Source organism: Lepisosteus platostomus, chromosome 3 (assembly GCF_059453375.1).
Source record: "Lepisosteus platostomus isolate fLepPlt1 chromosome 3, fLepPlt1.hap1, whole genome shotgun sequence".
Classification (NCBI taxonomy): domain Eukaryota; kingdom Metazoa; phylum Chordata; class Actinopteri; order Semionotiformes; family Lepisosteidae; genus Lepisosteus; species Lepisosteus platostomus.
In genome coordinates, this window is record NC_142613.1 from 10,633,657 (window position 1) to 10,646,001 (window position 12,345).

General features: G+C 39.1%; 1 protein-coding gene across 1 annotated transcript; it reads left to right on the forward strand.

The window, feature by feature from the left end:
* Positions 1-1,343: 1,343 nt before the first annotated feature.
* LOC148674351 (indoleamine 2,3-dioxygenase 2-like) lies at positions 1,344-12,131 on the forward strand. Its single transcript, XM_088624462.1, has 10 exons — positions 1,344-1,539; positions 3,893-3,988; positions 4,447-4,566; positions 5,803-5,921; positions 6,594-6,608; positions 6,975-7,074; positions 8,183-8,300; positions 9,229-9,280; positions 9,769-9,917; positions 10,095-12,131. The coding sequence occupies exons 1-10, from the start codon at positions 1,441-1,443 to the stop codon at positions 10,439-10,441; spliced, it is 1,215 nt and encodes a 404-aa protein (XP_088480588.1). The 5' UTR covers positions 1,344-1,440; the 3' UTR covers positions 10,442-12,131.
* Positions 12,132-12,345: the final 214 nt, after the last annotated feature.

Genomic DNA, 12,345 nt, shown 5'->3' on the forward strand with positions numbered 1-12,345 from the left:
AATAGGGGATGTTATGTTAAACTTGTATAAAACACTAGTTAGGGCTAATTAGAATATTGTGTACAACACTGACCACCAAGTTCATCATCATGATCTGTTTGCAGGTTTTGTGAAAGCGTGGGCTCATGTTAATAGTTTACAGACTTTGTTAATTTGTTTATTAAACCATTAGCTCACCGTACTGCAAAGAAAGAACCCACATGTCTTCATGCATTACTCCTAGGCATTCCTTGGCAGTAGGAGATGGGCAATAATTAGCCTTCAATAATATGTTTGCAAATGCATTTTGCCATTCAAATTTTTACCTTGGTCCATTTGTTTGAGTCTTTAATCATATATAGCAATTGGTTCCATAAAAGCCAATAATTTTCAGGTGAGCTTTTCACTAAGCCCTAAATATAATGGAAATAACAATAACAATAGGTTTGTTATCATGGTTTTAATAAAAGCCCATTTATACAAATGGATTTTGCAGCAAAATTGAAAAATATACGAGGAGTCTGCTTCCCTAATACTATTTATGCTCCAAAGCCCAGGTTCATAGATGCAGTAGGCACTGTCATTGATGGTCTGCAGTCTGCTCTTGGGGACAGAAAGACACCTGCATCAAAAAATCACAGCCATGGTTATTACTGAATAACAATTCAGTGAGAACATATTATCACTCCCTGATCTGTTCCTCATTTTCTCTTTTCCAGCTTTCCCACTCTGCCCATCCAACTGTTCCATCCTTCTGTTATGTTCCAATTCTTCTGACCCAGATCTGCATCTCCTTTGCATTGTGATAATTGCATTCTAATACTTGCTAGTTTCATTTGCTTGTTCAACATAGCAGTATTACATAGTTGCCCTACAATTAACATTGTAATTTTTTTCCTTTGGTTATAAATCATCAAAGATTAACATCTCTTTTGTAGATGTTTAACAACCTGGTTCTTCGTGTTTTATCATTTTGGAGGCTCTTGAGTTAAATGTAGTACCCAGTTCCTGTGTAGTTTTTCCGTGACCTGAAATCACAGAATTTGTTTATTGAAGTTCCTCTTCTCTATACTCTTTTCACACCAAGCAAACTTTTTATTAACCTAAATTGGCCTACAGGTGGTGAAATTAGTATTGCTATTTTATTTTCATATCGCTGCATGGGACCCACCAGGAAAGCCTTTGTGAATGTAAACACAACAAAATGCTAAAAAAAAATCCCCTGTGATAAAGAAGTGAAGAATTCTGGTAAAAACAGTTAGTTTAGTAAAAAAAGAGAAATGCTGGTCTTCTAAATGTGGAATTTTTGCTCTGACGTACAGTATGATGTAATTTGTTTGGGCTGAGTCAACTATAAAAGACTACCCACTAGTTACCTAGTCTGTTTGTTGAAAGTAAGGGAGCGAGGCAAAAGTGTCTTAGGCCAAAATAAGTGCAGCTGGAACGCACCACAGCACAGGGATGGGAGAGCAAGAGAGAAACATGGGAAACCCTTCTGACATCCACCTGGGAGCTTTCCATGTGTCTGAAGAATATGGCTTCGTCCTAGAAGACCCGCTGGTGAGAAAACCTTTATTTTTTTTAATGCTGTATTTTCCATATGATTCTTAATGTAGGAGGTTTTATGCATAGTATAGCTGTAAATGGAAAGATTCTCAGAATAATAAACTTCTTTACTCCTGCTGTTTTTTTAAATAATTGCAGCCCCATATAGCAAGAGTACTGTGGAATGAAACTATTAGAAGCATTATGATGGTGATTGAATGATACTGTACAACAACTAATTCAAATCTTACTGACTAATTTGACATTTCACTGACGTTATTTGTGTCTTCTGGCATGAAAGAGAACACAACTACCACATCCTCTAGGTAGGTTTTTGTAATTAAAGTGCCTCAGAGAGAAACCAGATTGTTTCCCTTTGTGCTTGAGACTACCCTTTATGATCAGAAATAATATTTATACTTTGATAAAATGACATGAAGTTACTCAAGAACACTAGTCCTGTCTTCGGGAAGAATATATTCAATAATATCTTCTGTGGTTACCTGTTCAAACTAGTCTAACAAAACATGTGAGGACATGCTTCCACACAAAAGTTTGGTGAGGTCTGTCCACACCTTTACCCGTGACATACCAGAATCTGTGGTTAGTAATTTAGCCATGTAAAGAAACAGAGAACAAGTTACAGTAAGTTCCTTTCCAGGCTATAAAACCCCACTTGAGAATGGGGGTCAAGGGCCACCATTTTTCTTGGCCATCCAATACTGGGAGTGGAGGTGATGTGGTTAGCATCACACTCCAGCCAGCCTATTACCCCCAAATGATTAACCCCCTGGTGCTCAATTGGAAAGCAGGTTGTGGACCTGGGAGCCATCTGGAAGGAATTAGAACAATCTACAGTACATCCCCTATCTGGGACTGAACCTGGGATTTTCTGGGCAAGAGTTAGACACCCTTGCCATCTGAGCTACCACGGCTCATAGAGAGCAAGTAACTCAACTGAAATGTTGATAGTCACCAAAACACCAATTCACCCTGTTTTTATTTTGGACATTAGTTCTCACCCTGGATGCCCAGTCAGGACCTAATCAGTTATTTAAAAGAGTACACGGATTTTGCAGCTGTATTTGAAAGGCACCTACTGTAGATTAACTGGAATTTAGTCATTCCTTCCCATGAGTCATGTACACTTTTAAATAAAATGCAGTACAAATTGTGTATTCCAGGTACAGTATAAAAGACCATAAATTGTCCCTTCCCTTTTAAGAGTTCCTTACACTTCTACAGTTGCACAAAGCAGCTGAACACTCTGTATTGAGGTCAATAGTCAAGTGTTAAAGAAAGTGTCCATAATCAATCCTTGGAATACTGATTATTATTGATTTCTTGCCCCATGGCCTGGAGAATGGCACAAAAGACAAACAGAGCTTTTTGAAAATCCTCCCTCTCTCACCAGGACACAGGCTTGCTATTTCAAAACACATGATCAAGACTGGGATTTTTTTCTGTGGCTATCCAAGTGGTTAATGTTACTGTAAGGGCTTCAAGGATCTGACAGTACAGGGAACCACCCTGTGCTGCCTCATTGGTCACTCACAATCCCCTTGCTGTCGCTGTCTAGGAACTGTAAACCAGTATCTCATTCCACTCCGCGGGCTGAGAGCGCAGGAGGAATGACAAGTTCTCGTTTTAACGCCGGTGGAAACCCAGCACACCACTGCTGCAGGCGGATTACACTCAGGCAGCCAGGGCACCAGTACTCTTAACTTATCTGTCAGGAATCCAAGACAAAATGGCCACAAGCACCTTGTGCTTGTGAAGACAATTATTTTTTACTTTTTAAAGGTGATGACTAAAAGTTCTTCAGCCTTGAATATATTAATTAACTCATGTTAATTTTCTTAAGAAGTCATTTTATTTGAAAATTTGCCACAATAGGAATGCATGATGTGCAGAAGTGGGGCATGTTACAGTACATAGATAAGCTTGAGATTTTTTATGCATTAATTTATTCCTTGTAGTCTCTAAACTAAGGGAAAAACTGACAGCCGAAAATAATTCTTTTATTGATTTTGTCCGACACAGTGAACATTTTTCGGATGTACTGTACCTTTGTTAGGGTGTCGTGATTGTTTTGAATACACTGAGAGTGTGACACTTTCTAATTGCCAGTCTCCATCATGCTCAACTGGAAAAAAATAATTCTTAAGAGAAAAGAAATAGCATTACTTTGTTTATTGTTTATTTTAGTAATATTTCCCTTTGTTTTTTAAACTGAATATAAATTTGCTCCAAGGTGAGATGAGTGCAACATAAAGGCTGCAGTAAACAGTTTTACTCTCTGTATTTACTGAAGCTGCAGTGCATGCAGGTGGATTTTCTAATATTCACCATCTGTTACATCTCTCAGACAGATCTTCCAGCCTACTATCAGGCCTGGACGGACATTGCCACAAACCTCAACTTCTTAATTGAGACCCATCAGCTTCAAGACAAAGTCAAACAGGTGAGATTCCTAGCAGTCGTATATTTGTCCAAAACCTGAAGCAACTGTAGCACCCGTCTGCAGCACAGAAAAAAAAAGTAAAATCCATTTTTTTAATGCAAACATCTATGTACATCTACTGTACTTGCGTTGTCTATCCAACACCTGCAGTGATAGCAGCAGTGGTAATGGTAGTTGTAGAAAAAAAATCTGTAATACTCAAAGTACTCATAGGAATAGCATTGTGTTTTATGCTGTGATACACAGATTACTTAGGGCAAGAAATGTTATGCATTATTTATATTAATCCCGACAGAGAAAATTGTTTGCTGGACTGGTAAACCTTAAGAAGCAAATGGATCAAACTTGTTTGGAGGTTGTTTTGCGGCCTTATGCTTCTTCTGATCATGTGCTGTGTGTCTTGTGTTTCATAGATACTGTAATAACTTCTCACACCTTGTTTATTGTGCCATTAACAGATGCCTTTGCTGAGTATCCACCACCTCAAGGGGCACAGGGAACTGAGGCTGGCACACCTGGCGCTAGGTGTCATCACCATGGGCTATGTGTGGCAGGAGGGGAAAGAGAAGCCAGCCAAGGTGAGTGGGGGTGGTTTTTCAAAGACATTTCAAAGACAGACCTGCCCCATTCTGGTCCTGGAGGGGTCCAACATGTTTTATATCCATCCATTTTCGAACTGCTTCTTCCTATTCAAGGTCACCAGGGAAACAGAGCCTATACTGGCAAGCAACAGGCGCAAGGCAGGATACACCCTGGGCAGGACGCCAGTCCATCACAGGGCAGAAACACACACAGACACAGATAGGCTCACACCTAATGTTTATTTTCCCAAAAGCCAATTAACCCACAAGTATGCCTTTGGACTATGGGATGAAGCCAGAGCACCCGGTAAAAACTCATGTGAACATACAAGCTCCACACTAACAGCACCCCAGGTCTGAACCCAGGACCCAAGCTCCACGAGGCAGCACAGCTAACCACTGAGACACCGTGCCACCCACAGGTTTTATGTGTTTCTTCTAAAACCATTAACATAGAAAACAATGTGAAACAATGGAATGTGGCAGTCAAGAGCTGAGATGAAATCTGGATGACATGGTGGCCTTCTATGCCAGAGAAGTGAGGAGAGACAGTCATTTCTGAAGTGTCTTTTAATAACTGAATGGGATTTTGCATTAAATCACCTCACTACAATGGTGCCCAATACTGGAGATAGCCCCAGTCTTTGTGATGTCTTAAAGTTATGACTAATAATAATTATTAATAATGAATATTAATAGACAACATAAACATTAATCTTGAAAGCATAAGATTAATAAACATTGTTGCCATTAAGCAACTATGAACCTGGCATGAATGCGAATAGACCCCTTAGCTGTTCAGGAACAGGGTAAGGGCTGGAGAACTTACATATACTATATATATATTTGTTTATAGCAACATAAACTAAATCAAATTCATACACTTTTTTCATCACAACAAAGATTGCATGGAAAGGTCTACACAATATTATACTGTTCTTATGAGAATATTATACTGTACTTATATGTGACAGCCTCCTTCTATAGCTGACCTGCTACATCGTATAAAACATGCTTGTCCTTTTCATATGATGCCTGCATTTCTGCCCCTCAAATGGGAGTGGATGACCTTGCCAAGTCAGGTGGTCCTATAATTTTACTGGCAGCTAAAACGATTTAAATTAGAGGTGAGCATAGTAGTCTGAGTTTGAATTTATCAGTAAATTCAGTAATCTGAGAATTTGCGTTTATCTGACTGTTACTGAAGATTGTTGCTTAAACTCTTATTGACAGACCCTACCAAAGGGTCTGGCCGTGCCTTACTGCAGAGTGTCTGAAGTCCTCGGCCTTCCCCCCATCTTGGTTTATGCTGACTCAGTTCTGGCCAATTGGAAGAAAAAGGACCCGAATGGGTATGCGCTCTTGTTTACCACTTTCTGCCACTCCTATGACTCCTGAGCTTCACTCTTTGATCAGTGAAGGTGGTTACTGCTGTCTGTGCCCATCACATGTCATATTTTCAACAAAGCTGCCATTATTAGCTTTTCAGACTGTGAAACGTATTCAAAACATAGTCTGGTTTTCTTATTAGCCTGAGATTGTAATGGTTCAAGTTGTAAAGTAGGGCACAAATTAGAGTGGTATAGTCAATGGATGATGGATAAAGGATATAAGACGTTCTAGGTGAACCATTGAGAAGTCATCTACTCTAGTCATAGTACTCTCGATGGACAATGATTTAACCTGCATCCCTCACAGTGACAGAAGTGGAACTATCTGGAGAGTGACTGCAGTGGTATGTTATTACAGTATGTTTTTGGAAATTAAATATACAGTACGTGCTGACCAAGAACCAGTTCCCTATAACTCACAGGGATGTGGTTCTCCATTTTTGTAAGAAACAAAAGGCACAAAAATGTACGGTACATTAGCAATAAGTGTTTTGTATTATGCAGTTACCATGGTTTAGCGTTTAGACAATGGATAATGCCAAGGAGATGAGTAAATTAACAACTTTCCTTTTGTCTGCTTTTCCCCTACCCCTTTACCTCTAAATATTAACTTTAAACCATGTGACTGGAAAGACCCATGGAAATAGGGTAAGTTTACTGATTTTTCTGTTCATTAATGTTGACTGTAAACATTTTTTAAACATAAGAACATATGAAAGATTTCTAGAAGACTCTCTCTGCAAAACATTGCTCCTGTTTCAGTCCTAAATGCAATAAACTCTTCATGTTCGTGTTTCTTTGTTGAGCTTGAAGTAATCCATCTTGCTAGCTTTGACTACACCTTTCAAGCAAGGAATTCAAACTTAATAGGGTTTATTCAAACATACTGTATATTTGCAGGATAGATAACTCCATAACTCCTGAGGTTTGAATTTTGCTATTCTTATTAAATAAATGTAAATTAGTTAGTATTTGATGTAAAAAGATTCAACTGTTTCTCATACTTAACCCTAGGAACCTGGACACTGTGTTCACATTGCCTGGAGGGGACACATGCAAAGGATTCCTTTTGGTTTCTCTGATGGTAGAGAAGGCTGCCAGTTCAGGACTACAGGCAAGATTCATGTCTAGAGCTCTAGAAAAAAAATTAAAAACACATGTAAGATTGTAGGATAATAAGCTCAAACACCAAACACGAAATGAAATCAGCACTTATGCATAGATGTTATTTTAAAAAAATGAAAATGCTGGTTAAAATAAACTGAAAAAAATAACATTAAAACAAGGCAGATAAAAGAAAGCTGAGAATTATAATCTGGACTGAAAGTTTGAGTGGCTCTTTTGTGTATTAGTTTATTCTTAAACTACCCTACACTCTTTAAGAAGTTCATTCTTTAACAATCTGACATTTTTCAATGGAATTCTTATCCTCTGAGTGAACAATGAAATCCTCATATAATATCCCGCATATTCATTCTTTGCCAACACTTTCATTTGAATAAACCGTATACTGTCATAATGGGAACTGTAATACAATTTTATTTATGAGCACTTTTAAAGAAAACTCTAAGCGCTGTATAGACAGGACACAACAGAAACACAAAGAAAGTGAAAGAAAATCTGCCTAGCAGATTTGTAGTGAAAAAGATGAGTCTCCCAGCAAGTTTTGAATGTGTTGATGGTCTTTGAGCACTGGGCTCCCCGGATGTGGTGCTGCACACAAGAAAGCTTTGTTCACTTTGTGGTGACTTCGGAAGGGCAGAATCAACAAATCTCAGCTGGACTACACTCGTGCAGTAAATAATTGCAATAAGTCCTTAAAATGATCTGGAAATCGACTATTCATCATCTTATGCAGGCTGCAGAACCTTAAAGGCCACTTTAAATTTAATTGGAAGTGTAATTTACAGAGGATGGGAAACATGTGCCAGTGCAGAAGTGTTTTAGTTAGTGCGCAGGTTGCAGAATTCTGGACATACAGAATCCTATGTGGACCTTAGAAGATAGCTCAACAAATACATTATTTCTGTAGTCCAATTTTAGGATTAGACTGGAACATGGGAGTAAGTATCTCATGTGTTTGAAGTGATGTGGATTTAAAAACACCATTCTCTCCTCCTCAGGGGTAAGAGACTTTTGGAATCAATGGGCAATAAGGAAAAAGAAGGACAGTGTTTGCTTTGTCCTGAATGTGGTTGTTGAACTTTTTTTTTTGCTTTCAGGGCATTGCTATAGCGATCAACTCTATGGTAACTCATGACATCAGCTCCATGGAGGAGGCACTTTTGACTACAGCCACCTCTCTAATTGAGATGAGGGAAGCTTTCCAGCTCATGCATGGTAGGATCTTCATCTGCTAATCGTGGATATTGCACATATTCTTAAACCTTCAGAATAACCACAGGTCCATTGTTCAAATGAGCTCAGAATAATAGCATGTCAATTATTCACATGACTGCCACTCTAAATCACCAGTATTATAAACATCATAACATCATATCAGGCATCAAAACAGGAAGAGGTTTTCTGCCCAACAATTGGTTGGGTTGCTAATTGCTTATCAATTCAAGGATACCTACATGGATACCTTCAAGGATACCTACATGAACAGTGTTTTTAAGATCAGAGGTGTACAATCATGTTCTTGGAGGACTAGTGTATCTGCAGGGTTTCTAAGTCTCTTTAAAGCAGAAACACCTGAATAGGTGGGGGAAACAGTTAAATTGGTCCAGTTAAGACAGTATCCAGCTCATATTACTTGTTAAGCTTCTTCATGTTAAGCACAGAATTGGAATGAAAATGCACAGACACACCTGCCTTCCAGGACTAGTTGTGGACAACCTGACCGTAGGTGGCATTTTTGGTTTGAGTCCCACTCAACATGAATTGTCTTTCTTGGTCTGGGAACATTTAGGGCTTCTCAAACCTGGGATCCACTTTTCGTTGTCAATACATAATCTGCCATATCAACAGGTACACTAGAGCAAGACACCAGGGGTCACTTAGAAGAAAACAACTCTGTTGGTTTGAAGTTGAGTGAGGAGGCACTTAAATGAACCAGGAAACAAAAAGACTGATGTCTCAGACACATCTTCCAAAGGGCTTGTCTCTCTGTTCTTTATTTTCAGTGTTCTAATTGGCTTATTCAGTAAAATGATGGGGTTTCCTATAGGTTTAGACCCTTCCTGACCCTGCTAATTTAATTTGGAGTCAAAACTAAATGTGCTTTTTTTTGTGTTAATTTAAATGTCATTTTCCATGTTTACAGGAGAAGTGGACCCCACTTTGTTCTATGGTGTCTTGCGCACCTTTTTATCTGGGTAAGTTCAATAATTGACCAATGGACTGGACTGCAGCAGAAGGGATTCAGCTTTTCCAAAACATCGCACTGAATCTTCTCAGTCCCATAATGGTGCCACATTTGATGAGTGTTTGACGTAATAAAGGAAACACATTCTTTGTTCTGGCAGCCATCCCTACTTAAAAAGGTTTCTTTCCTTTGAATGGGTTCACTTGGCTTCTGCCAAACTTTATGGGGCTTTTCTCATAGTTTCACTGGGATTGATTACAATCCTTTTAAAATGTTATTCTGTCACCAGGCTTCAGTAAGTTTGAGAGAATATGCTACAGGAGTTTTAATTATATCTGCCTTCCACTGACATTTGCATTTTAGGTGGAGCAGATAATCACCACAAACATTTGTTTCTGCAAGACCATAAAATATTTATAAAGATGCCTTTGTCATCACACCAGATATAAAAGATGCATGTCATTTTAACAAAATCTTGCATGTCTTGTCACATCCCAGCTGGAAAGACAACCCTATGTTGCCAGAGGGTTTAAGATATGAAGGGGTGTGGGAGGAACCCCGACATTTCTCTGGTGGCAGTGCAGCGCAGAGCTCAGCCATACAGTGCTTCGACGAGCTGCTGGGAATTCGCCACAAAGAGGAGCATGGTGAGCTGAGAAGATACACCTTTCTCAAGTTCCCAATAGACTTTTCTGTTAGATAGTTAATCACATTCTTGTTTAGTGTAGGCAAAACGTAGCTATCACAAACCAGTTGACGGGGCAGTCAGTACATTTTCCTGTATGCTTATGAGCTCCTGTGCTTTCTCTTTATCGACATTCCAGATGCTTCTTTCCTGATGCGAATGAGAGAATACATGCCCCCACCCCACAGACGGCTAATTGAAGCCATCGCCGCGGGACCCGCTCTGCGCCAGTACGTCATCTCCAGCGCCAGTGCACGTCTGAGCTTTGCCTACAACTGCTGTGTGGCTGAGCTGGTCAAGCTCAGGAGCTATCACATCAACACCGTGTACAAGTACATCAATATTCCGGCCAATAAAGCCAAACGTTCTGGCTGCCCATTTGGCGGGACAAGCCTGGCTTTAAGGGAAAAGGGCACTGGCGGCTCCGACGTCCTGCGCTTCCTCCAAAGCATTCGCAATTCCACTAAAGACTATTTAATATACTGATGGAAAAAACCAAAATGCACCGTTTTCTGGAATGAGAATACTATAGATATAGCTTATGTACTTTCACGAAACATTGTCAATTTGTTTTAAGCCCTCTGATCAGCAATACAGCTTGTGCAATTCCAGCTTGCCAATCACACGAAAGCTTCTTAGGTGCACTTTTACCCAATGAGGTCCAGGTGGAACAATGCCTGATCAGGGCACCTTTAAAAAGGTCTTAATTCAAAGCTTAGGTCCATGCAAGAAAAAGGCCACACTTAGTCAGTTTTCTGTGCATTCCACAATGCCTCGACTGTCACCAGAAGCAAGGGAGAGGGCCATTGGCATGCTGCAGGCAGGCATGTCATGTGCCAGCGTTGCCAGACACTATGGAGTAAGCCGCTTTGAGATTCAGTCGAGTGACCAGACCAGAGCAGGACTGACCCATCAGAGTGGTCCATCTGAGAGATCGTTTCAGATCTGCCACCCGTACTGCTGCTAAAACCACCGGCAGAACCAATGCCCACATCAGTGACAGGACAGTAAGGCTCCATGCTGCTGACCTTAGAGCAAGGCGACCTGTCAGAGGCCCTCTGCTCACACCTCCTAGACGTCACACCCAACTGGCCAGACAGAGGCTGCGATGGACTCATCAGCAGTGGCTTCAGGTCCTGTTTACAGATGAGTCGCTCTTCAGCCTGTTCCACGCAGACAGGAGGAGGAGTATATATATGAACCAGATATGAACTGTGCTGTATGTATAAAATTCTAAAAACATTGAAATACACTACGATGAGATAAGGGATATACAGTATCATATGTGACTAGCAACTTAAGTTACATTTAGTGGAATAAACCAGTTACTGTAACTAAATGCACATAGTAATTATTTAGTAAACACATATGTACTTATTATAATAATACATTACATAGTTAGTATATGATTCATGTCAAATTCTTTTACCAGCATATATCACATTTGATTCAAAATAGTGGTAATTGTGTAGCTGAATATATTCCTAAAAGACAAGAGAGTTGCTTTGAAACTGTGTAATACCATTGGACTTATTGGATGCATAAGGGCATAAGCAATTGTACTGTACATGATGTCTAATGTGCAGATAATTGTATACTTATACTATATATAATTCGATATATAATTGTGTTTTTGTGTGACCTTCGTAACAATATGGTTGAAAACACTTGTATATTATGCTGTTTTTTGACCCATACTTTGCATTCAGTTTCTTCATATTCAAATTGTCACGCTTTTTTTTAAAGCATGTAAGACACACACAGTTGTTTATATTCCCTCAAATTTTATTAGTTTTACAGCAATGTCCAGCTGTTACTGTTATTAAGTACTGAACATGTAAATATGTATTCCATGCTGCACAATCTATTATATTAGGTTATTCCTAGTAAGGAAATGCTCGAGGAAGTTTCTGTTGACCCGAATAAGACCCTTCAGCTCTCAGAATCTGACAGACACCATAACATTACCAGGATTAACCCCTGAAAAAAACAGTATTGTATTTTTACATTTGGTAGTATCTACATTGAAGACTGACATTTGCATTATACATAGAAAGAAAAAAAATGTTTACATGAAAGTTATACCTGTTGTGTTTATTTATCATGCTGTATTATAGCAATCATAATGTATTATACTGTTGTGTGCTAAAAATAAATGATAAAAAAAATTCTTGTTCATCGGAATACTTGAGTATATTTATCTTGTTTTCATTCTTTTAAAAATGGCATTGGCATTTTTGGCATTGGATACCCCAAAACTGCTGAAGTACTACATTAGAAAATGTAATTGCCAAACCTGAACATAAATAATATGAAAATGCCCACCTAATCAACTGATAATTAATATATGTCATAATTGTAATAGCCATTATCACCCACGTAATCAACTG